The following is a 25,552-nucleotide window of genomic DNA, read 5'->3' on the forward strand; positions in this document are numbered from 1 at the left end:
TAAAGCATTCACTGAATTGGTAGTTCCCGAATCAGCACGCTTGAGCGACTCTTGTTCAGCTGCTTCAAAAGTAAGGGCGTGTTGAAACAGGTCTTCTAATGACTTCTTGTGATCTTGGCTCAGGAGCTGTTGTAACAGACGCTCATTGCAAAGGCCCATCACAAATTTATCACGCAAATTGTCAGCTAACTGAGCTTGATTCCAGTCACACGTCAGAGCAAGTCCTCGGAAATCGGAAACACATTCTGAGAGAGATTGCGTCTTCCCTTGTTTGTAGGTGTAAAACCTGTGGTGTTCAGCTAAGGCTAGTCTCTTGACACCGTATTGCTTGTCTAGTTTCTCCTTCAAATTGGCATAAGAAGTATGTTCGGGCTTATCTGGAGCACAAAGGGAACACAAAAGTTTGAAGGTAGACGAGCCCACATACGTGCAGAGAGCTGCTCGCTTCTTCGCCTCGGCACTGTCACCTGTGGAAAACGGACTTAGTAGCAACCATTGTTTGAAACGGCGACTCCATGAGTTCCACTCGTCCTTTGCAGGATTGAAAGTGTCAAACTGTGGAAGGATACTTGCCATTGTAGAGTTCCATCCTCGTCGCCAGTTGTAGTATCCGCGTAATATTGAATTGTAGTATAATTAACATTGTCAATTACCACAGATGTACAAGCACAATCATGATACAATCACGAAGGATTAAAAGCTACAACTCTCAAGAAGTACAGAAACATGTGCACTATCAGCTACGTAAACATACTACAAGTAAACAATTACACAACGAGGATTACGTAATTACAGACATGCGTACAGATATACCACAAAGATATTGCTGAGGAGATGATATGTTCCAACAACTTACAGCAAATACTAGTCAATGATATAGGTCTATACTTCGATGGATTAGTACACGAGCCTTTCTTATATACTAGTGTTACATATGCCCTCTTCCAGTCTGAAGGGAGTTCACTCTGATGTATAATGCAGTCAAGTGTATAACAACAATCCTTGCACTGAATTTGACAGCTATTAAAGGCACCAGTAATGTAAATTGTAGTTCATATTAGGAGACTCTCAGTCAGTATGCACATTGCAATTTGATCAGTTTCATGTGTGTACTGAAATGTTGATGGTGTTACTATGCAGAATGCAAAATTACACTATTCACAACAGTCTTCTTCATAATCCATTACTGGATTAATAAAAGTACACAAACTAGATGAATAAAAAAAATTGGAAATTTTAAAATGGGAATAGGGATCGCTGAAAAAAGCCACAAAACAAGAAGGGATCATTGGGGTGGTAATGTAAACCACAAATCCCTATTTTGACTCTCTGTCAGTGGTAATGTAAACCACAAATCCCTATTTTGACTCACTTCAAAATGACAGAGCATGTAACTAAAGATTTATGACAGAGAGTCAAAATAGGGATTTGTGGTTTACATTACCACCCCAGCGATCCCTTCTTGTTTTGTGGCTTTTTTCAGCGACCCCTATTCCCATTTTAAAATTTTCAATTTTTTATTCATCTAGTATTTATATACCTTGTACAGTTATTAGTCTTATCTGTTGTACAGTCATTTTTATGTATCAAGTCTTTAATTTTCACTATTGCTGTTGCTATAATGTACGCAAATTTGAGTAGAGATCATAGAGGTAGCCATGCATTCTGCTTTGTTTTCAGCTATAATACACACAGCAAAGATTGTTACGAGAAGTACCTCTGCAATCAATCCACTCACTATAAAAATTACAGATGATAGCCATAAGAAGCCATGACACACTACCTGCAAATCAGCACTTACCTGGTAGTGGAGAAGAAATGGAACACAAAGGAGGACAAAGGTATGTAAATGATACATGCATTATAGCTGTTGCTTTGGCAAAAGGCGCATCACAGACTAGATATAATGGATTGAAAACGCAATATATTTTATGGTTATGGGCTTGATACGGTCACATGATGACATTTATGGGGTACAGGTGCATTTTCTATCCAAGTATAGGTGCATTTTCTGTAGGCATTCGCTTAAAGATTTTCTCGATAATATTAATTCTTGTTTACTTACATTTGCACTCCTATGAACAATTTTGTCAGTACAGCATGTAACCTTAGAGTCGCTTTTATAAAGCCAGGAAAACTCCCACAAAAGCTTCCATCATGTAGTCATTCTTTGCTTTGCCTACATAAGTAATCATTGTACCAAGCTAAACTATTTCTGTGCACTAATTATGATGTGGAGAAACTGTTTAACAAGTCCAGATCTAGAGCTTTGTAAATAATATGCCCAGTACACCAAAGCCCCAACAGTTTCCTTCACATCTTCAGTAGTATGAAGCAACTGACCTTCACTCACAATAGCTGAATCCTTTAACAATAACTTAAATGTCTTGGTGTTACATGTAAAAACAACTGGAATTTCTGCATCTGGTGATTCTATAAACGTATCGACCCTGTAACCATAAAAATATATTGCATTTCATTATGTATTCTAGTATCTATGGTGGTCGAACAGTGAAGAAATGAAGTCCATAAGTTATGCTTGGCAACTCCATGGAATTTTATTATATTTAACTAAATTTTCTACTAACTGACTAACATACTGATATTTCAAGTCACCCTGAAAGAACATGCACTGAGATGATATCCATACCTAATAAACATGTAATTTTTAACACGTCGTGACAGTAAACATCCAAATGTATTGTGGTGTGCGGCAGGAAGTGCGACATGGACAGTAGACCAAATATGAGTGCTTCTTCTAGAACTACAAATTCTTTTAATTAGGAAGTAGTGTAACTGGCAAGAGAAGGCCTGCCCGTACAAGCTGCTTTCAACGATCTTTGCAATAGTCATTCACCATCGAAAAATGTCATCACACCACATCCAATTGATCATTATTATTTCATTTGAATAATACAGTGTACATATCCTCTATTAATGGACAGAAAATCCCAAACCATACTGTGCGAGGGGTCGCCAACGCCCACGCAAAATCCCTAAATTGTGTACTGGAGTCCCAATATTTAAGTATTTCAAAGTATTTATAAATACATTATAATTCTAATTTCGAAGATGTTTTTACCTCGAGTTTTTGCTAATTATTGTGCAGGAAACACCTAAGAGAGTAGCTGACAGGAGATCAGAGGAACTTCAGAAGAGACAGGTGTACTTAATTGCACTGTTAATTTAAGCGTTCGAGGGCGGAATCGTTGTCATTGCTCGATAAGTGACTCAAGGGGCTTAAAGTGACTACTCCTCGGACTACCCAGTGCTATCAAGTGATTTCTATCGAGCAGTGATTTCTATCGAGCATGGCTTAGAAGACTCACCATGTGGCGGAGCATGTGCAAGTGTATATAGAGCGGCGGCCGTAATTGAACTCATGAACGGACGAAAACGAGAGTAACCTATTTAATACGTGATTGGGATTTGAGATTTCTAAATATTTAATGGATTTCTAATTGGATTTCTGAGATAGTGTTCGGGAGTCCCAAGGTGTTGGCGACCCCTCGGTACTGTGTATAAATTATGCATTTGTGCATGACATTAATTAGATAATTACTCACCAAATTGTTAGGTGGATCGAGTACTTCATAAGTAAGATAATCAGCTACAAATGCAGCAGCTTGATCATAATCATACAGCTCTTTGAATGGTAATTTGGTGGGTTTCAGTGTTGTACAGAGAAATTTCTAGAAAGTAAAGCTGAATAACAGGAGCACATTGAGGGATGCATCTACTAACTTCAGTTTCATATTCATTTACTGGAGTGAGAAACAATGCTTTTCTGTCTCCATATAATTGACGATATTGTCTCCTAAAATTATCAGCATAGCTGAGGATTAGTTTCTCCTTCCTAGAATTGCTCTTGTAAGATTCGCCGTCTTCCCTATACGCAGCCATCGTATACAATACCAGGTATTTTTGCGCAATAGCACACAGTACTTTGCTTACATTACGTTCTGCTTCTCATGTCGTTTGTTATGTAAGTTGTCATGGAAACAAAATTTTGCTTCTAATGTTTTCACTGTAAACGTGATCCGGTCCTCAACCATAACAATGTCTCGTCTTATTCCGAATATGAGACGATATTTTACAGATCCGTTTGGACGAAAAGGTTTGAGTGTAGCTATGTGGTCTATAAAATAAAGTTGTGTGGTATAAAATCAACGGGCCTAAATCAACCAGTCCAAAAGTGTTATACTCTTTATCTCACATATGGAACCAGAACTTATTTTAGTCGGCACATCATTGCACATTTGGTGGAATAATTTGCCAGCTGACATGGTTACCAGTTGCTGATCACATTCGATATCGTAGTCTCTGTGCCCTGCCTAAAGAACATACTATTCCCACTTGAACCGGAATGCATGGTGTCGTTCATCTTTTGTCAACGCATCAAGGAGTCGCCTATCTACTACTCAACATTATTTTCGATTCAAGGCTGCTGAATAGTTGTATGTGGTTGTCTGTTATTTGTATACTGTTTTTGCACCTATTGTGTGTTTTTTCCTACACTCCTCTGTGGAAGATCGGCTATGCCAAACAGGAGTTTAATCAAAAATCAAATCAATCAATCGTGACATTGCAATTGCTACTGCTTCTACCTTCCGTGGTACTTTTTATGATGTAATGATGAAGTATTGATTATTAATTATTACTTGCTGTACTGTGTATTGTGTGTGTTGTATTGTAATTGTATATATGTACTTGTATGTATGCTCCTGCATGAAAGACCGGCTTTTATACAAGAGCTCAATATGTTTTAATATTCATAAGATATATAGGAATGTCAAGCGGATTTTTTTTAAAAAGTGTGACAAATGCGTGTTTTAGCCACAGCATCTTGTAAAGCTTTAAAAAATGCTGCACTTTTGCTTTTGTTAAAATAAATAAACGAATAGGCGGTTCTCTATTGAGCACCATTAGTATAGCCATGGCACAAAAATATAGGGCATGGGTGACTACGTAACTTTGTGTAGCATACTAATATAGGCGTTCTTGCACTGACTGAAAACCATCCCATTGATAGAACTGGAACACCGTTCTATGTAGCAATCGACAATACTAGCCTGCTGCATCTTCCATACATTTTCTAGGGAGGGTCTAACTTTGGGGCTTACACACATGCCTAGCTACTCTAATATAATCATGAGAAAGCTCACCAGAAGATCACACTACCTTCACTACGAAATGGAAAAATCTAGTGCCTAGTCTGTATGCAGGATGTGCAAACCATTGTGCCACTTTTATGAAATTTATGAGAAGAAATTCTATAATTTTTGCAGAGTTTTGACATTCCTAATTAATATTTGAGCCTGTTTTGTTAGTTTATTGTTTTAATAATATTCAAAAAATACTGATTATATGATTATTTGTAACTTCAGTGTACCTGCTCTATGCACTAGTCTCGTGTGCCCAGACCCTACTCTCCTCGCAACGCTTATCGATTGAAGATTATAAGCAGCTAGCTATGAGAGACTAGGTGCTTATAATGTTCAATAAACCAGCGGTGTGCGGCGCTTATGATCTTCTATCGAAAAGGCACACGCAGAGAGTTGGGTCTGGCCACATGAGACTATTTATACACATACATATGTAATTCCACCAATTAAGCTTTTAAATATTTGTGATTACAGCACATGTTATTCTCATACTAAGACTAGAAAGGTGTTATTATATGCTTAAGTGACAATTCAACCTATGTAATGGACTATATTTGCAATGACAAAATTTGATGTCATAATTGACAAAATGTTAATGTGGGGTTTCAGAGACTTTGGCACACAGTACTCGAAATGAATGTTAATTGTCTGTAGTTAATAGAAATGATCTATAGTTAGTTAACTACCGTTGAGCTGTAAACTCGAGTGTCAACTTTATGTAGTACACCACAACCACATGTGTTCACTTGCTTAAAGAGAGATCCCAAGGGATAGCCCCTTTTACTTGCGTCCATGTATTTAGTTATGTATCAACAATGTGCAGACTCAATATAGCATACATTTACTGTTTACTCTAGAGCGTGTAGTATATTCATAGTGCGTTCAGTAGAGGGCCATGACACCGGCAGAGATTGCATCCCACTTCTTTTTGCGGCAATCGTGATTTATATTAGAGACTTTATTGCTAACCTACTCAAACTTGGCTTAGGACAATACAGTAAGGGTATCTTTGCAGGTGTCACAGCTCTATACTTGTGGTGGGGAGGGGGGTTGGTGTATGGTAGGGGTGTACCCACTGGGTGCTGTATGATAAGGGTGTACCCACCGGGCTACTGTATGGTAGGAGTGTACCTACTGAGCTACAGTAGGCCAGCGGCTGGGGCTATACTTGCTGCGACATGTTCTGATATCCATGCACACAAGTGGTACCACCAGTTGGTCTACCCTGGGGTTGCCAGTGGATCCACTGTTGGGGACATCATCATCTTTCACTCTTCCCCAACTTCCTCTGCCACTAGGATCTCAGGCTTCACTTGTGGCAAAGACAGCAGCCCCCTCAGTAGTAGACATTGAGAGAATTCCCCCAGCGTCAGTCAAGATTGTGGAAAGAATCCGTCGATGGGAGTTTTTGGGCTTGGCAAACCTGCTCAGGACCCAAAGGAGGATGCCCTCTTCCTTGTTAACAATGAACGTTATGAACATAAGAATGCAGGGAAAGTCCCCACCTATCAGAAGCATATGATGTGGCTGACAGCATATGCCAGGTTCATGGCAGTAATTCTTAAAGCAGAGAGCACATCAAAGGCAGCGGGTTTAGCAGCCCACCAACATGTTATCCTGCAGCTCCACAATGAGTCCCAGAGTGGATTATAACGGTTGGCCATTGGACATTTACCTACCAATTAGCTCGAAGACCACCCAATTGCTTATTGAACCGGTCAAGGATGGCCGACCACTTTCCGCTAAAAAAATTGATATACTCTAATAAAACAGTCAGCTACTCTAATAGAGCAGTCGAAGAACTTCTTAAAAGGTCCAAAAAACGAGAGAGAAAAAATGCTGCCTGAGTCAGTGAATCGAACCTGCATCTTTCAATGAAGTGTAATCTGCACCATTCTACCACATGTTCACACACTGTTGTAATGGCTTCTAAAAGGTCTTTAAATGTTCTGCGGTATTATGACCATAATTGTTATTATGCATGTGAAATTGGATAATTTCGTGTCAAATCATCATAATGTATTATTACAGATTCATTATGTGTGCAGCTTAACAATGATGTAGTGCATAGCTACTGAAGGAGGTTTGGGTGTCGAAATACTCACATCCAAGTTTTGAAAATCCATAAAATTTCAAGGTGCATGTCCCAGATCACCTATGCTTACAAAGTTGCTGCTTTGCACAAGCATTGCCATACGATGTCAGATCAACTTTGACTCTTATCTGACATAATGTAAGATCAACATAGACTAGTTATAAACCTCTTTGACAATTATCCAGGCGGCAATCGGTGGATGAAGTATATGATACTGAGCTCAGAGAGTGAGTGGCTGCTAAAGGAATTCGTGTATGGGGGGAGCTTAAGCTTGCCATATACGATCGATGCTTACCTCAAGTGCAACCTGTACAAGTGCCCAGCCTACCTGACATGATGATGCAAGGATTGAGTAAGAAAGTCACACCAATTTGCTTTCAGTGGAATAATGGTCACTGTGTAAGACCCCTTTGCTCCTATGTCCATGCCTTTCTGGCCCTCACAGGAAACCAGATTACCCGGGGAGGCACAAGAAGGCCAGGAAGTAACAAGGTACTTTCAAAGACAACTTCTGCCCCCAAAAAATTTTCAGCAGTGGCTGATGCGCTTCTCTGGATATTAAACAAAAGGGGCATTGTGAAAGGACTCTATTATTTGGATGATTTTGTACAGGTGGCAAGGAACATGCACGCAGCACTGAGACAGAAGCAGGTATTGCTCTCCACATTTGAGAGCCTCCAGGTCCCAATTGGATCATCAAAGCTTGAAGGCCCAGCAACATAACTGACATTCTTGGAATTGAAATTGACACAGAGAGGCTGCAGTTATGCCTGTCACATCAGATGTTAACAGACCTGAAATCATCTCTAGCTGTTAACATAGGTTGCCCTTCAATTCGGAAAAAGGAGGTAGAGAGACTTACAGGACTCCTTCAATTTTCTTGCGAGTTAGTGCGGCCAGGAAGACCATTCTTACGGTATGCCCTTGATGCACCTCATCCGGTTATTGGTCTTTTTTGGTGGTAAATTTAATTTTGGTTTACAGCTGTTCACATTCTGGGGAAGAGAAATGTAGTGGCAGATGCCCTGTCCTGAAATAATCTGCGTTCACAGACTCCAGAAGCAGATTACCTCCAGTTCAGCCATCAGCAGCCCTGGTGTCCCTGGTATCACAGAATATAACTTGGACATCCATGAGTTGGATCAGGTTATTCAAAGATTGTACAGATGAGGATTGTCAGCAGCCTCCCTCAAAACAGACCAAGTAGCACAGCATCACTACTTGGCATTATTATTAGCACTTTACAGTGACCAGCACTGAAGGTCTGACAGAAACATGTGCTGCAGCCTTAGGATTAACTAACTTCTCGGGAATTCACTAATTGCAAACCATTCATGGCTTACAGGATCTGGATATTCATCAGATGCCACATCTCCATCAAGTTTTGAGAGGGGTAACAGTATAATGAGGGAAGTTCCATAAGCCCAGCAACCTATCACACCATTAATCCTGCAAAAAATTTGGCTAAGTTGGGTTGGCTGAGATCAGTCTTACAACTCTGTTATGCTTTGGGCAGCCTCCCTAACTACATTTTTCTCCTTTTACAGATAAGGAGAATCACCACTGAAAATGAGAACATGTATGACCCAAGCATTCATTTGTCTTTTAGTGATGTAGAAATTGATAATGCTGAATCCCCAAAGGTGATTTCCCTGAACATCAAATGCTCCAAAATGGACACAAGGAGCAGTTGGTGTACGCGTCATCCTGGGAAGAACAGATGATGATTTATGCCCTTTCTCAGCCCTTTTGGAATACCTATCAAAAAGGTGTAATGGATCAGGAGCTTTATTTCAGTGGGAAAACAGGATTCCACTGTTCAAGAATAGAAGCTACATGCCAAGCTTTATATCCTGCCAACCTTCCAGTGAGGGTCATAGTTTTAGAATAGGAGCAGCAACAATAGCAAGATTCAACTATTCAGACACTTGGGCGATGGAAGAGCTCCTCATATCAACTGTATATTACCTCAACAGCTGGCAGCAGACAGCAGTGTCTGCAGCCCTATTAAGGTGTGCTGTCTAGTCATGAACACTGACCCAACTGCTGTAACGTATGTATGTATGTGCAAGTTTTAATTGCCCATAGGACTCCTGTATGTTGGTGTAGCAAAGCACAATCATAAATGCAATTGGTCAATTGCTTAAGTGGGTGAATGGGCCTGAGTGATGGTATATTGAATGGTATGTAATGTCTAGCTTGTATGGGAGTTACTGCGGAGTGAACTTAAATTAAACAGGTTGCATGCTGCATTAGGCAAGTTACTTGGCTCATTGTACAGCACAAACCTTACAATACAAATAAGCCTACTTGTATCCAAATTTAAAATTTTCGGTCTGCTTTCCTTGCATTTTGCATTGTCACGGTACATTTACCGCTATATTACATAAATTGTATACTAATTTGTTCCCAGGTGTGTATTCTATATATGGGTGACTGTACCTTGTAAGATATTGAGATTGGGAGAATGGACTGGAGTACTGTAATTTTAATACCTGACCCTTAGTTGTCACGTGAGATCACGTGATCATTCATGGTAAATGTGTACCCCAACATTTCTCATGAGGATATATTTGGTGGTAACATATCCTTTACTGCATATCTGCTCTACAGATCATCGCTACTATGAGGGCCTTAGCTTGGAGGATAAGAGGAAGGAGTATAAATGTGGAGACAGATTTGTTACCCTTGATCAGATTATGCCATGGTCGGAATGGAGACTAACACAAAGATATCGTTGTAATGACCGCTTTTCATTAGAATCATTGCCAGAAGTCAATCCAATGTTAAACCAAAAGGTTTCTGTTTGGCAAGGAGATATAACTCGTCTAGAAATTGATGCAATTGTCAATGCAGCTAACAGGAGTCTGTTAGGAGGAGGGGGAGGTATGGCAGGCAGTATGGAGCTATATAGTGTCTTAACTGATATGCATTGATCATTATAAAATTTACACTTATAAATTATTATTGTAGTGGATGGTGCAATACATAGTGCAGCTGGATGGTCACTGCGAGATGAATGTGAAGAGTTGAATGGTTGTGAAACGGGTAACAGTAAACTAACTTCTGGCCATCGACTTCCTGCCAAATGTATGCATATCACACATATGCTTGTGTGCTAAACACACAATGACAATGTATTTAATGTACTGTATACATGCACTGCGATAATGATATCAAATATGTTTTTTGTGTAGATATTTTACACACTGTTGGTCCAATAAATTCCAACAGAGATGCTCTGAAAAGTTGTTATGAAACATGTCTTCAGTTGGTTGAACAGAAAAACATTAGATCTGTTGTAAGTTGGAAATACCAATAACATACGTACTTCATTTGTACTATATGTAGGCATTTAGCTGTGTTGCTACTGGTGTGTATGGTGAGCAAAAGTTTAGCAATTTAAATAATTGCATGTAGTAATGTTATCATGTAGGATTTCCCAATGAAGAAGCAGCACATGTTGCCCTGGAGACTTGCAGATCATGGCTTGAGACTGAAGACCATCACAAAAAGGTTTACTGAAGTATATGTATTGTTGCTGTATCTGCCCCTACATGCAGGACCATTTCAGTCAATTTCAGATTCCAAATTAACCACAATATGTAAATCAATACCTTGGGAATGACATTGGGAATCAGGCCTTAAATGACTCAAGAGGGAGCAAAATAAGGTTTTAGGAGAGTGTGGGGTGGGGTGGGGTAGGGGGTGGGCACAGCCTAGTGTACCAAATACTTCATTTAAACCTTTGTTAAATTTAGGGGGGGGGGAGAGTTTGTCAAGGGGGAGCTCCCCCGCCCCATAAATGAAGCCCTGGAATTGAAGCATTAAAGATCGTGTCTTAAAGAGTTGCATGTATGGTGATGGATGTCGCTTCTTGTAAAAGATGTGATAATGTGGGTTAACTGTACAACATACTACATGCATTATTATCAACACAGACTATTTGTTGTTAAAGATTTGCACACATGCAGATGCAAGCACACACGTATATTTGCATGCAAATGGATGTAATCAAATGCATGTGTGTGCATGTTAGTATTTGGCCTGATTGCACACGTACATTTCCATAGCTGTTGCATGTAAACACTTGCATGTGTGCCATCGCATGTGTGCAACTTGTGAGCAGTTTAGCAGCTGAGCGACTGCATGCATGCAGCTTGCAAACGCTGGCTGCATGCATGCAGCCAGCGTTTGCAAGCTGGCTGCATGCATGCATATTTCTGCAAGAAATTTAAAAGAAATATGCTGCATGCATGCATATTTCTTTTAAATTTTTGTAATTCACATCTACAAGAAATGCATGCAATTCAAAACTTCAAGTCAGTTACAAGCCACAAACTGTCTGTTTGGCTTCACTGCGCACAATTTTTTCACAAAGATGATCTTTAGTTGAGCTTTGTCCAAAAGCAAAATGTAGAAATTGATACAGGTCCAAATACTCTCCTGCTTCTTGTCTGCTTTCAATTGTACATTTCTATAGTCTTTAAATCAAAGGTTAAAAATCACACTCCCTCACTTTGTTACAGAGAACAAAGAAGCCATAATGAACAGTAGCGGTAGTATTTTATTCATGTTTATAAATGTTTCTCCACAACCTTCAACAACTTTCAACTCAAGATGTCAACCTCAGCTGTACTTGTAATGTCATGTACTGCTACAACAAGTTTTCTTGTAGAACACCACATCCCACTAATAGAGACTACTTGTTTTCTTTGACAGGTTGTCAATAGTAGCAAACAGTTTGGGCACAATTTTTAAACATTTGTTTATTTTCATCTGATTGGCTATTTCATACTGTATACTGCACGTATGCAGAAAGAGAGCGGACTGCATGTGTAATTTGTGAGCAAACCAACCCCCTAATAAAGCTAACTTATGAAAGCAAACTGCAAGCATGCAGTATGCAAGCAAAAAGAACACAATGCATTGGTATTGTATGAGAATAAAATGCACACGTGCAATATACAAGTAAAAGTATAGCATGAATATGCTATTGTATGAAAGCAAATTGCATATGTGCGATATGATAGCAAAAGAACTCACTAGTTTTTTGCTATTGAACTGTATGCATGCAGAGAATATGCAAAGTTGTGCTATTTTTTTGTAACCATCTTAAGAGCATTGCATGTGTGTAATTGCAAACCGCATACAAGTTGCACACAAAATTTTCATAAGGGAATTAGAAGTATCTGTCCACCCAGATATGTAATGTGGTCAAAAAATCAAAAATTATTTAAGGCAATACTATTTTTAACTACTTACAAAAAAAAAAGAAAACTTGGGTGCTACAAACAAACAAGGATCCTGCCCATATACCCATCAATGTCTCAGTTTTCTGTGAATCAAGGTAGTCCTCAGATTATCCAGCACATGTGCTGGGGATTGTAGGCAAGGGCAGTCCATCAAGCCTGGGAAAAATAGTTGTGAAGCAATACTTGGAAGTTATAACCTTACTATGAGCTCAAGTTACTGTAGAAAAGTATGCACCAAAGTGGTATTATAGCGAGAGAGAGAAACCATACTACTGGTTGGATTTAAACCTGCAACCTATAGTAACTGTGACAGTTTCAGGGAGACACTATACCAGCTGAATTGTGGTGTGTGCAATGCAGCTGACATTTTTTCTACCTCATGCAATATACTGCAGCAGACAAAAGAATGTACATAGAAGCTTGCGATAAACTTTGTGAGGTAGTCAGATGATGAGCATTTCATTTTGTGTATGAATTTGGTTGATACATGCACACATTGGTTGGTATGCGTTTCTTAATTTATTGCATAATGCACTACGATAGTAGTGTATAGTAGGGACCACAAAGGAGTAGGCGTGGCCCACAAAATAATATCACCCAAAAAAACAGCCTCAATTTCCCCTACTGATGATCAGGCAGTATTGGTAAGGTGAAACTAAGCCCAAACAAGCTTTCAGATCAACCCGAAATGCTTTCAACAAGTTGCTATGGAATTTAAAAAATAATTTATTTAACGAAATTTTCTACTGACTGAGTAAGTAAGTAACTGACTGACTGACTGATGCCTTCAGGCAAGTGTAACTTGATAACGGCTAAGAATACGGACTTGATTTTTTCACTGTTTGATGTTGCTTCAGTCCAACAGGTGCCTTTTGGCATACCGCAGTACATACAATGCATTCTTCATGGATTTACCAGTGTCCTCCTATGTGTCCGATTCATCTTTGCTGACAGCAAAAAGTGTCGATTTGGTGATAGCACGTGATGGCTTCCCTTCACAATGGAAATTGTCCGTATTTGTCATAGTGGCTATTTTGATATCATAGGTACTTTTCAAACAGTTCTTGATTCATACTGTTGTATAACGGGTTGAACATAGCCAACAATGAAGCATAATGGATACTTCACTTTTCAGACAATAATTGATATAACTGGGGCGCATGGCACCATTTCTTTCTTTCAGTATGCGTGGATTGCAGAGGTGCTTTTCGAACAGTTCTTGATTCAAAATGCTGCGTAACGGGTTGAACATAGCTGACAACGAAGCGTAATGGATACTTCACTTTTCAGACGATAATTGGGGTGCTTGGCGCCATTTCAGATGTGGTATGTGTGGGTTCACCAGTCATAATTATTATTTACAAAAAAAGTTAAAAAAACAAGTGCACAGAAAAATTTTGAATTTTCAACTAGAGTAGGGACTATAACACATCGATAAAAAGTACTGTAAAAAAGTACTGTAATGAGCTGGAGTAGTGCAAGATATTAATTCACAGTATAACAATAAAAAGTGTTATATCCCTACTGTACTCAAGATACCATAATGGAAATGCACAGTAGGGATATAACACTTCTTATTGTTTTACTGTGAATTAATATCGTGCACTATTCCAGCTTGTTTCAGTACTTTTTATCGATGTGTTATAGTCCCTACTCTAGTTGAAAATTCCAAATTTTTCTGTGTACTTGTACTGTATAAAGCTATTCAATACAATAATTACAGGTATAAGTGGTGGGGAAGGATAGGGGGTGTATGATTGTGGAAAAAAAAGTTACTGGTAGCTGCTGTTGTGACAACATTTGTGATTGGATTTTGGAAGAACGATCCAATCGCACATTAGATATTTTGGTTAGGAATTCAAGTCAGCATAACTTGCTAAGGACAGCAAGCACCTTCAATCTATTACCTTTCAAGACCACTTCAAGTACCTGTAGCTGCTTGTAGAGTTTCTGGCCAAATAAGAGAAAATCTGAGCAGTTGGATGGGTAAAGTGGTATCACGAGTGTTCACAAAGAGGAGGGGGGTGGGCAAGAGATAGACTTAAATTGAAGGCAGACCTCGATTGAAGTCCAGGCACAAGTTTACAGGGCTGTGTTGGCTCTTAGTGGCTCGTATGCAGCAAAATCAACAGAAAAAAACATTATCCACCAGTAAACCATTAATTCTTGCCAAGCCAGGCCCTTCACAATAACTGCCATTTGAGCTCTCCACAAACATGTCTGTTAAAACTAAAACCAGCTTGATGTTTGTTAAAACCAGCCTCGAGTAGTTGAATAGGATTGAGGGTTAAAAATTAGTAGTATGATAATGTAGCTACCCACTAGTGGTGCTAGTTTGATTTTGTCTGATGTGCAATGGACACATTTGCTGTTTATGTTGAGACATCTAAAAAATATAGTGTTGGTGCAATTCAAGAAAGGGAAAGATTGCATCCTCAGGGGCATTTCTAAGGTGGTTTTGTTAGTGAGTTATACATGTAGGTGTAGGGGTCTTGGGGGTACAGCCCGCAGCTACTGACAAATTGTGTACATTAAAATGCTTAAAAATTTACCAGATTTTATGGATACTAGAAACGATTTAAATTAGTTCCCTTTAACTACCTGAAATCTGCAGAGAACTTTTGGGTAATATGTGTTTACACGATATGGACACACATGGCGACACTAGAGGTGGGTAACTTAATTCTTAAGCCTATAAAAACCACATTGATTAAAGGTCTGTTTACTGGGCTACTTGGAGGTTGAATGAACACTAACTACAGTCGCTTACTTGTTATGAAGCAATGAATAACGGTGAGTCACGTCTCCGTATTTCAAAACTCTAGCCACGTATTTAATTTCGATTGTGGGTGTACTCACATGAGTCATACTGTACATGGCCTGATGGAAAACTTATTAATGGTGAATCAAGTGTTGCAAGGTGACATATGGGAATAATTAACATCAAGCTATAGATAATTTTACAATAGTATGTAAAGGATTTGTGTATTTCCTTACTAAAACGTTACTAGTTTTGGCCTCACCATTTAGCGTTAAGGTAAAACCTAGGTATCATTTTAATCCTTGTTACATCACAACACATAAATATCGTGGCCATAGCACAGACACTTCGAAAGTTACAATGCTTTGTGCAAACCACACATATTTATTAGTTTAAATCCAGTTTCTGAATTATGGGTAAAATTCCATTATGAATGTTCTATTAGAGTAGGTTTGAATGCTCTACTAGAATACATCTGACTGTTCTATTAGAGTGTGTCAAAATAAAGATTTTCAATGCGTACCCTTGTTCTCCCTTAATCCACTGTTGAGAAAAAATCAATGTGAGTTTCCTATTCACTGTAGCTATACTACCCTGCCCTGTTCCCTTTTTGTGCTGCCAAGCTATGATAGTCTGGTGTTCCTGCCAGACTATCATAGCTTTGCAGCACAAAAATGGGAGCAAATTAACTTGTAGGCTTGCAGCAGGAACTTCCTGCTGGCAAGCCTACAGGTTAATTTTTAGAAGGAGTTTCCTGAATGCCAAGAAAATATACCCCTGATTCTATTCATCTCTGGTAGGAACTATCTGCCTCTGAAGTAATCCTTACTTGCTGCTTAAGGTGTCCAGTCTGGAGTGAGATTGTTGTGTTGTTGAGCAGGAACAATGGGGCCATTAAACTGTTTAGGAGGTTGAGGAAGTTAGGGTTTTCCTTGCCAGCCAACATTAAAGAATTTCACTTTTTTAGTGATTTTCAAGTGAAAAGCTATTTCTTGTCTTTTAGTGTGGTATAATGTTTGCTATTGTCTTGCTTTTTGTTTATATATGCATGTATGTTTAGTTTGTTGTTGTATCACTCCAACAAGGAAGAATGGCATTGTGCCAATCATTGTGAGTCAATCAATCAATCTATGTATCTATCTCTAATCATTACAATCAACTAGTCATCTTGCAGTAATCTTCCAACCCTGCAACCAATAATCCTCTATAGGGTCAAGAACTCAAAATCACTCTGTTATTTGATACAACTGAACATTTAGTCATTCAACAAGGTGGTGAAAAGCCAGAACTCCATTCAGAACAATAGAAAATAGATTATAGTATTCCGTGCTAGAAGGTGTCCAGACGTAAAAAAATTTTACCTGCAGCTTCTACTAAGTCTTTTTGTGTTGTGCATTTCATTAGGCTATGAATCGGAGGTAGTGTTAAATCCCTGGATGAATGGAGCATATGTAACTAAATTTTATAACAGAAGAGTTGAAATAGGGATTTTCATGTATGCTTTACAATTACCACCTCAGCAATCCTTAGGTTTTTCAGCGATCCCTAAACCCGTTTTTTGAAATTTCAATTTTTTATTTGTATTTTGTTTCACAGGCATATATAGAGCTGACAGCTTGCTGGATGTGTGTGCAGTGTGTGTGTGCAGTGTGTGTGTGCATGGTGGTGGTGGTGTGTGTGTATATGTGACCTGTTTTCAAATGAAGACATATACATCCCAAATTGGGTCCATTCTTCTTGTGTGTAGATTAAGGGAAGTACATATATCTATATATATATAGCTGAAAAGCCGTCTGTCCGTCCACAATACCGATGGGGTCCAACGATTTTCTTGCCAGCTGATGCACGTATCGAAGCGTTTTTGTGCCAAACTATAGTATGTTCACATTGAGCTAAATCCTCAAAAACATTTAATAACTCATGGATGCAATTACTCACGATCTTGAAATTTGGCTCATTTGTAGTACTGCTTGACCCGCTAAAAATATTTCAAAATGTTTTTGTTCAAATGTTTGATATAATATTTACTGCCAATCAAAATTTTCACAATACATTTCCTATGGGGAAGCCATACAAATACTGTGTCCATTACAGCCCTTCCCTGAACTTGTAATGGAGCCAAACCATACATGTCTGTTGTTGACACCTTTGCTGTTACCAATAGTCACCTGGTTGGCTGAAATGTTTACTCTGTTGAGAAAAAACTCACATTTAATTTTTAGCTGTTTTTCAGGATTCAGCTCAACGTGAACATACTATAAGCGCTCATCATCTAAGAAATACCTCACTTTTAAATGAAGCTTCTAACTGCCGTCTTTCGTCATTTATAGCACGATTAGTGCAAGGGTGCAGACAAAAATTTGCTCGTGAGTTCAAATCCCAGTTGTATCATGTTTTTTTCTTTTGCCAAACCTTTTGGTTACAACTTTTCTTTAACCTTTTTTTTTTGGCAGCTTTTTTGGTAACAGATTTTTCTGTTATGTATTCTTTCATGATTTTCTCACTCTACAGTAAAAGCTGTGTATTAGGGACTGACCAAAAGTGTCCTGATTATCAAGGTTTCCTGAATTTTCAGGTCAGTTACATGCTAAGGGATACTTTAGGAGCATTACCTAGTGCCCAGATTATGCAGGTGTCCTCATTTTCAAGTGTCCTGATTAACAGGTTCCACTGTATTGGTTGATAATAGTTAGTAGTTACTTATTTTACTATACAAAGGTAATGACAATAGGTGATAATAGTCACACTGTTATCACCTTGGCATTGGTTAGGAGCTCTTAAGTGCTGCACCTTCAATGAATAAGTGCATCATGACTTTTCTGTGGCTGTGCTGACTAGCTATCACCAGTGGCATAGCCAAACCTTCACACTTAACCCAATTCACTAACTATCAACAAAATCCCAACTGTTTTTAAAAACTGTACCTAGCTAGCTACATTGCCGTTTCTGCACCTTATTCCACTAGTCTAATGCTATGTACTTATAGAAGCTAGAAACAACACATGAAAACTGACTTATTGCACTGCTCTCTTTAACTCATCTGTGTTTGTACACAACTCTTTATGTACTCCAGCCTGATTCTGAGATAACTGTATGGCTTGATCCAGCCACCAATTTCCATCCCCAACTGTTGACTTGCCTGGCACCAGATATTTTTACATTTTATATATCACTTTAGGCTACTCTATACACTGGTTCACCAGTAATGAATTGTTATTACAAGCAGTAAGTAGAGATCAGATGGGAAGTTATATACAGCTGCAGCTATACATTTAATCCCTTGGATAGCTATGTATATACTTAGAGTAGGGAATAATTAATGTCCACAGGTATAAGATGCAGGTCATAGCTTGTTGTTACCTACTCAAATGTAATTTTTTTCCTTATAAAATACTTGTTGGTATGGGGCGGGCCTATCAAATACATACCTGTTTGTATGTCATTTGAGTTCTATTAGAGCAACTTTGAAATTCTTTACATCATACAAACAGTAGTGTGCAGCTGTGTGAATTCAGCTTAACTTTTGCTTACTATACAATAGCTTATTGTGACTAACACTGATCCTTCACATAGGGGAGATAGAGTGTGTAGGCAGGTTATACGTATAATGTATGTACATTCACTCATAGATTGAGCGGATCATCTTCTGTGTTTTTCTTGATATTGACTATAAAATATACCAGCATGTGATGCAGCTATACTTTCCAAGAGACAGCGACATTCCATCAGAAGATTCATTAAGGAAACGCCTCGATTCTCTTAAACAAATACCCTCTGAAGACAATAACAATACAAATGAAATTGTGGGTGTCTTAAGCTAATGATATTAGTATTAATACATGTTTCTCCTACAGGACAGTCCAAACAATCAGTCACAATCAAACAGTAGTACTCCTCCACCAGATAGCCAAATATATGATGAAACGCATATACTTGTAGACCAGAATTCTCCTCAAATGATTGACGATTCTCTTAGACAAATACCCTTTAAAGACAATAACAATACAGATGAAATTGTGAGTGTCTTAAGCTAATGTTATTATAAAACATGCTTCTCCTACAGGACAGTCCAAACAATCAATCACAATCAAATGGTAGTACTCCGCCAGATACACAAAAAATTGATGAAGGCCATAATTCTTCACTATTGAATGAGGATCCTTCATACCCAATAGATAAGTCTTCATCACCTCAGGATGATCTTAATGACAAGACATTACTTCCAAAAGGAGATGACAGGCTACTTGTTGAAGAACAAGATATGCAAGAAGATGATAGGACACTTACTGAAGAACAAGATATGCAAGAAGATGATAGGTCACTTAATGAAGAACAAGATATGCAGAACTCCAGACAAGAAAGTCAACAACAACCTTTAGCAAAGGATAGCTGTTCCAATGATCAATCCTCTGACACAACACAACACCAAAGTGATGATAATATCCAAAAAACACCTACTCTACAAAAGAGTGTGACTGCACCACCTAGTAAGTTTTACCATTAGTACAGTGTACTCATCACAATAAAAAGTGCTATATTTACAGAGTTGAGAAATGATGATGATCAGCAATAATAACATACTGAATAATTTTTATTTACAAATTTAGTTAAACTTGCGTCTAAATTTCCATGAGCTGTCCTTGTGATGTACTAATTTCTGCTATAAGGTGATAGCAACATTTAATAACAACAGTTAACAAGTGCTTATAACTGTACATTGAACAGGTTTGCAATAGTATGAGACATGCATACATGCATACATACCCAGAACATACCATTACTAGGCCTGTTTATTGATATCCCTTTGGTATCAATGGTGTAGTCTAGTTGGTAGAAAGGCGCTATTGGTGACTTCACAATCATTAGCTGTAATGTTGATAGACCATGTAATATTAGAAGCTTTGAAATCTAGAAATAAGATTTTAAAAAGTGTAGTTTACACAATACTTATAGTGGCAGGAAATACATGCTTGGAAAGTTAATTCTAGTTGCTGTTGTTTTCTAAATTGAGTATTTTAAAACTACATGTCCAAGAGCAAGAGCATTTTGAAAGTTTTACAAATGGAGTAACTTACATTACGATTTCTTCCACTGTAACTCAACAACAGTCTTGTATTAACACAGTGTGACCAAGTGTTGCCTAGGGCTGTAGTTACCATGGTTTCATTCTCACCCTCTAACCAATCAGGATCATCATATATAAATCTAGTGATTTGATTGGTGACAACTACCTGTTTTAACAACATGACACAGTATTCTAATTAACCATGATACTACCGGAATTCCATAAGATTCTGCTATTGATCTAGAAATATTCTGATACGTATAAGTATAATACATACAATTGTTACTTACTTTAAAATGCTAGCTTGTTTAGAAAGCAGTGCTGATCGCTTGGATATTCCCTCATTTCGTCTGACGTCAAACTCTTTTCTAACTAGTGAAGCAATGGAATCAACCACTATTAGTTTGATGTTACGTGAATCAACCATTTCCTTTAGTACACCCAACCTGCAACAAATCCAACATAAAAATCTGTGTGGGAAGTCTAGCTATACTATGAATACTATAAAGGGTGCAGACTTGCCTTCCCATAAGGTCTTCACATGTTATTTCTGTGTAGATGTGAATACTATTAGCCAGATGGGCAAGACTAGCTTTGTCCTTGAACACGTCACCAAATCTTGTTTTGGCAATTTCAACTAATCTGTATAGCAGATATATGGAATTCAAAGCAGCAAAGGAATGGGGAAACGTATAAGGAAAAAGAGTTAATAATTAATATGGTTGAATTAACAGGAAATGATATGATTTCATCAGAGTGCAATATAAACAAAAGTACCTCTGTGCAGTAAATGTCCCTTCAGTATCTATGTAGATGATCTCACCACATGGTTCCCAGTTGGGTAGCAATGTGGCTGTCACACTCAATTGCAAACACAACTGTGTCTTGCCAATACCTGGAGGTCCAACCAGCTATAAAAACAGTTCATCAAATAGTACAACCCACTTATAAAAATTGAAACATTTATGGTATGACTTCACAAGTGCAAACCTCAAACCTAGTAACAATTATATATAATACTAGCAGTTATACCTGCCATTCATGCAAGTTTTTTGGCATAATATTATGCCTGCCCTTCATGCAGGTGTTGAGTACTTGTATTATAATTGTTATACTTAACCATATACATGTGTGTGTACATGTATTCATCTAGCTCACTGACTGTAGAACGAATTCATGCAGCATATATTCAAGTTTATGTTTACTCTTGTACATTGAATATACACACACACATGCAATGCCATGTGTACAACTACATTTGTGCATACATATGAGAAGGTTGCCATGTTGACCATGTGATTCCAGGCTTTAAAGGCCTGCAAATACCTGTAGTTGGCCACTGTTATCCACCTGCTGCCCTAATGTGTAAATAGAACTTCCTTCCTGCTTACTGTTAATTATCTAGGGAATTTTTAAATTCTAGCCCATATAGTTTCAGTTCCTGCTAGCCTCCAGCAATAAATCCTAGTGGCTACTTGCCATTTTTCCTACACCCTGTAGCTACGTTTGTTCTTTTGCCTTTGGAGCACTCAAAGCTGTGTTCCTATCCCATTCACATCAGTTCTGTCCTGCTCTATTCTTTCCCTTCTACAGAGTCTGTATTCCCAGCATCGCCAAAGACTCCTGAAGACCAATTTTCCTAGCTACATTTGTTTCTTTTGCCTTCAGCTCACTTAAAGCTGTTACCCTTCACATCAGTTCTGTCCTGCTCTGTTTTTGCCCTTCTCCAGAGTCTGTATTCCTAGTGCCGCCTAAGATTCATGAAGATCAATTTTCCTAGCTACACCCTGTACGTTTGTTACTTTTCCCATCAAGCTGTGTTCCTATCCCCTTCACATCAGTTCTGTCCAGCTCTGTTTTTGCCCTTCTCCAGAGTCTGTCGCCTAAGATTCATGAAGATAATATCAAGCAAGTTTGGCATCAGTGTATTAATTTAATTTAGGGGTAATGTACAGACCTCAATTACTGAGTGTAATGTACATATAAATGGTTCTTAAAGATTGTGAGTGTAAAACATCAGGAGGTAATGAATTCCATAGCCGGATGGTTGAGGGTAGGTAAGAATGAAGCTATGCGTCAATTCTGGTAGGGACTTACCTGTTAAAATGGATGTCACCCCAGAAATGCCTCATTGCTATTCTATTGTCACCCACCTATTTCCTAGTCTACAAGCACAGAAACTGGCTTTCCTTCATAGCGCATTAATACCTCAGCACGTCTCATGCGTCTGACGTCAGTACTATTGACATAACAATGGGACATCAAGGTAACCGCATTTCCATAAATTCACATTATATTATGCTCCAAAATTGTGGTTCGTTTGCCTTCTTGCCGAATTGTAAGGTCAGTTCATTAGTTATAGGCATGAATTCCACCATAGGATACACTATTTGGGGTAGAGAGAAGGCTTTGAGAGCTTGAAGTTAATTACTGATGAAATGTGGGCCTGACATGTGTCAGAAGACGTTGAAGACTTCTATGCCATAGTGAATCCCTAGCAGTAGAAATCACCATATTAATACCGCCAAAGGGTACGTAGATCAATGGTGCAGGGATGCAATCGGCACACCATGTAGTGAGAAGTAGCTGTGCTCAAAAAACGTGTTTAAGGGCCTGCGGTAATGGCCATTTTTTTGGTACTGTACAGCAAACAGATGCTAAAAACTTCTGTTAATAAACTTCTTGGTGCCAGCTGGATGGCGATTAATATGCAGCAAATCTGGGGTAAACTGGTGCTACTGTTCCAAGGGGTAGTCACCTCCATACCACCAATTGATGCACTTACGACCGGGATCAAGATTAATCAAGTGATCAAGGGGTATATTTGTAGTGAATCAAGCGATCAAGGCGTCCGAAAAAGTGGCGATCAAGCACCTTTGGAAAGCTAACTTTGAGCAACACGAGAATTTACGAAGCTTTTACGGTTGATGATCAAAAATCAAGGCTCTTGGAAAGATGAAATCAAGTGATCAAGGCAATATTTTGGCGATCAAAAAGTTTGATCCCGGTCGCGAGCGCATCAACTGGCAGTATGGAAGTGACTACCCCTTGTGTTCAGGAGTTAGCTGGACCACAGACAGACAGCATTTCAGCTTTATATTATACACATCAGTATACCTCAGTAATGCAGCCTGTTGGAAGGCCTCCTTGTAATACATCGTCTAGTTCTTTCAGTAAAGTCCTACAAAATCTCCCACGACTGTTTTGATTTGTTACACTGTACATTTCAAAAGCCTGCATGCAAATAAATTATATCCGAGGTATTACCAACATTACCGTCCGTGACTTCGGAGCAATGAGACGGCTGGCGTTTAATACATAGTGGCCAATTGACGTGTGGGGTAAGTGGGTGTACTTTATTAGTTCCATGGTGTTTCGTGAAAGAACATCCTAAATTTGCGTAGATCAATTATCAACAACTAGTTAAATAATATCACATACCTCACAATTGTGTATCCCATTCTTCAATAGTTTCTCGCAAAGGTGATTCGAAAAAACTGCACTTAACATGAGGCCTGGCTCGAGGCGGCCTAAATCCATTGTCCACGTGACCTATAGCTAGTAACAATCGCCCCTAACAATCACCGCAAGTTCGTAGCTGTACATGTTGTTTGCGATGCGAACTGAATCAACTTATTCGTACTTTATTTTATTACTGCAGTAAATTAGAGTTTAAATGGCTGGTCCAGGAGGAGAAGAAACTTATATCCATATGCGTCCTGCTTCTACGGTAGAAAACTCTAGCTTCTTCCCAAACGGAGAGGAACCAAGTTCACCAGGGCAAGTAAGAAATACTATATATATATATATATTTATAGGTTGAGTAGTTACTATGAGCAAGAGTACATAATTTATTATGTGCTCTTGCTATAAGTACGGCATCTCGCGCACGCATAGCCTCGTGTGTGTGTGTGCGTGAGATATGATTTCATGGTAACAAGTGTGAGGTTTACCAATGCATGTAGTATATACTTCCCACTATATGCATATGCATGTAGTGGTAAGTTATTTTTCATTACTATAATTGGAAGCAAGAGTCATAAAATTTTTAATTCCATTCTTAATTAGTTACAATAAATGTAGGTGGGTATATAACAGGTTGTATAACATTTTTATGCATTATTCTAGCAGATTTCTTAGTGATATGTGGTATTAGAAAGATTAAAGGTTTTTAAGCATACCATACCATAAATGTGACTGTCTCTAGGAAAACCGGTCTTATCACCCATTTAAAAGTATCGAGAAACGTCGGTTTTAAATATTCAGAGTGTTGTAGCTGGCCAATGGTGGTAGTTACGCATACCAAATTTTCACACGTTTCATAACAATTCCTTACCTTCCTGATCATCCACTGAAGAAGTAGCCAACAGCTTAGTTTCCCGCCATTTTAGATAGTTTTTAAACCGAGGTTGTCTGTATCCCTGGAAGGCGGGCAAGATGGTATTCAAACATTGAAAAGAAATGTGTTGGAATAAATTAGGCCAAGTTATGGGCCATTCAGACCTCAGAACTGGCTAAAATGAAAGGAAATTTACAGCAAAGGTCATTGTCCAGCACCACGGAGCTGTACAACCACACACAGCCATCTCCTGGTTGACTAGGATTCCGTCAAGACCCCAGACCACTCGTACAGCTCGCCACTGTGCTTTAAAGAAGCCAGCAAAAGCAGACCACCTTACTGTGGTCGACTGTGGCAGTGAAACTTGATAGTGTATTCATTAAGCTTTGTGTTTGTGAGAAAAAAAAATCAAACTTCCTGTCTTGGGCGATAAGAACAGTTTTCGTAGATCCAGTTACAAATGATGAAAGTTTGACATGACTAGAATTTGGCGAATCAAATTAACTTTATAGCTATTTTGTATTGCTGATTGGCTAGATGGTAAATTACGATGATATGCTACTATGCTTTTTTTTTACCAATGATGGAAACGAACCTGTCAAGGCCAGTACAAGGTAGATCACTAATAGACTTAATGCCATGAAAAGAATTTCTAAATTTGGGGGCTACGCTCATCATTTAGCAACACATATCTACTGATCAAGCTAAACTAGGGCACTATACCTACTTCACCAAACTTTTATCCGCCAACCTGCTTGGTATGCTGATTCACCAAACTTGAGTCACACCAAACTTTTGGTATGTGTTGCAAGCCTTAAATACCTAAATGATGCTAGCGAGGTCACATGGTTTTTAAAAGTTTAATAGTAGAA

General features: G+C 38.6%; 4 protein-coding genes across 11 annotated transcripts in view; 2 read left to right on the plus strand and 2 right to left on the minus strand.

Moving 5' to 3' along the window:
- The window catches only part of LOC136237112 (dynein regulatory complex subunit 7-like), a 31,626-nt gene extending 27,596 nt beyond the window's left edge, over positions 1-4,030 (minus strand). Inside the window, exons 1-3 of the mRNA XM_066027401.1 lie at positions 3,955-4,030; positions 3,745-3,889; positions 3,567-3,692 (exon numbers count right to left, since the gene is read on the minus strand). Coding sequence (XP_065883473.1) covers positions 3,567-3,692; positions 3,745-3,889; positions 3,955-3,956 — 273 coding nt within the window. The 5' untranslated portion in view covers positions 3,957-4,030. The remainder of the gene's footprint in view (positions 1-3,566; positions 3,693-3,744; positions 3,890-3,954) is intronic.
- Positions 4,005-19,966, plus strand: LOC136237113 (ADP-ribose glycohydrolase MACROD2-like). 4 transcript variants are annotated; one of them, XM_066027405.1, is made up of 11 exons: positions 4,005-4,117; positions 9,874-9,967; positions 10,021-10,146; positions 10,234-10,350; positions 10,458-10,561; positions 10,612-10,642; positions 10,697-10,776; positions 18,906-19,079; positions 19,131-19,292; positions 19,340-19,763; positions 19,821-19,966. In XM_066027405.1, exons 2-11 carry the CDS (start codon positions 9,886-9,888, stop codon positions 19,847-19,849), a joined length of 1,329 nt encoding a protein of 442 aa, XP_065883477.1. In that variant the 5' UTR covers positions 4,005-4,117; positions 9,874-9,885; the 3' UTR covers positions 19,850-19,966. The 4 variants fall into 4 exon arrangements, with proteins under 4 accessions (XP_065883477.1, XP_065883476.1, XP_065883475.1 ...); XM_066027404.1 differs by having other exon boundaries at positions 4,011-4,117; positions 9,874-10,146; positions 19,340-19,556; positions 19,596-19,763; XM_066027403.1 differs by having other exon boundaries at positions 4,011-4,117; positions 9,874-10,146; positions 19,807-19,966.
- Positions 19,781-23,952, minus strand: LOC136237119 (DNA repair protein RAD51 homolog 2-like). Of its 3 annotated transcripts, none has more exons than XM_066027414.1 (10): positions 23,783-23,948; positions 23,618-23,731; positions 23,459-23,575; positions 21,119-21,252; positions 20,864-20,983; positions 20,632-20,787; positions 20,554-20,581; positions 20,352-20,507; positions 20,052-20,142; positions 19,781-19,936 (listed from the first exon to the last, which is right to left on the minus strand). In XM_066027414.1, the coding sequence occupies exons 1-10, from the start codon at positions 23,879-23,881 to the stop codon at positions 19,896-19,898; spliced, it is 1,056 nt and encodes a 351-aa protein (XP_065883486.1). In that variant the 5' UTR covers positions 23,882-23,948; the 3' UTR covers positions 19,781-19,895. The 3 variants fall into 3 exon arrangements, with proteins under 3 accessions (XP_065883486.1, XP_065883487.1, XP_065883488.1); XM_066027415.1 differs by having other exon boundaries at positions 23,788-23,925; XM_066027416.1 differs by lacking the exons at positions 23,459-23,575; positions 23,618-23,731 and having other exon boundaries at positions 23,783-23,952.
- LOC136237111 (pleckstrin homology domain-containing family H member 1-like) overlaps positions 23,901-25,552 on the plus strand; it is a 55,359-nt gene continuing 53,707 nt past the window's right edge. For all 3 annotated transcript variants that reach the window (XR_010692314.1, XM_066027399.1, XM_066027400.1), the window contains exon 1: positions 23,901-24,125. Coding sequence is in view for 2 of the 3 variants with exons in the window: in XM_066027399.1 (XP_065883471.1) it covers positions 24,018-24,125 (108 nt within the window). In the remaining variant the exon portion in view is untranslated. The remainder of the gene's footprint in view (positions 24,126-25,552) is intronic.

Source organism: Dysidea avara, chromosome 10 (genome assembly GCF_963678975.1).
Source record: "Dysidea avara chromosome 10, odDysAvar1.4, whole genome shotgun sequence".
In the NCBI taxonomy this organism is placed as follows: Eukaryota; Metazoa; Porifera; class Demospongiae; order Dictyoceratida; family Dysideidae; genus Dysidea; species Dysidea avara.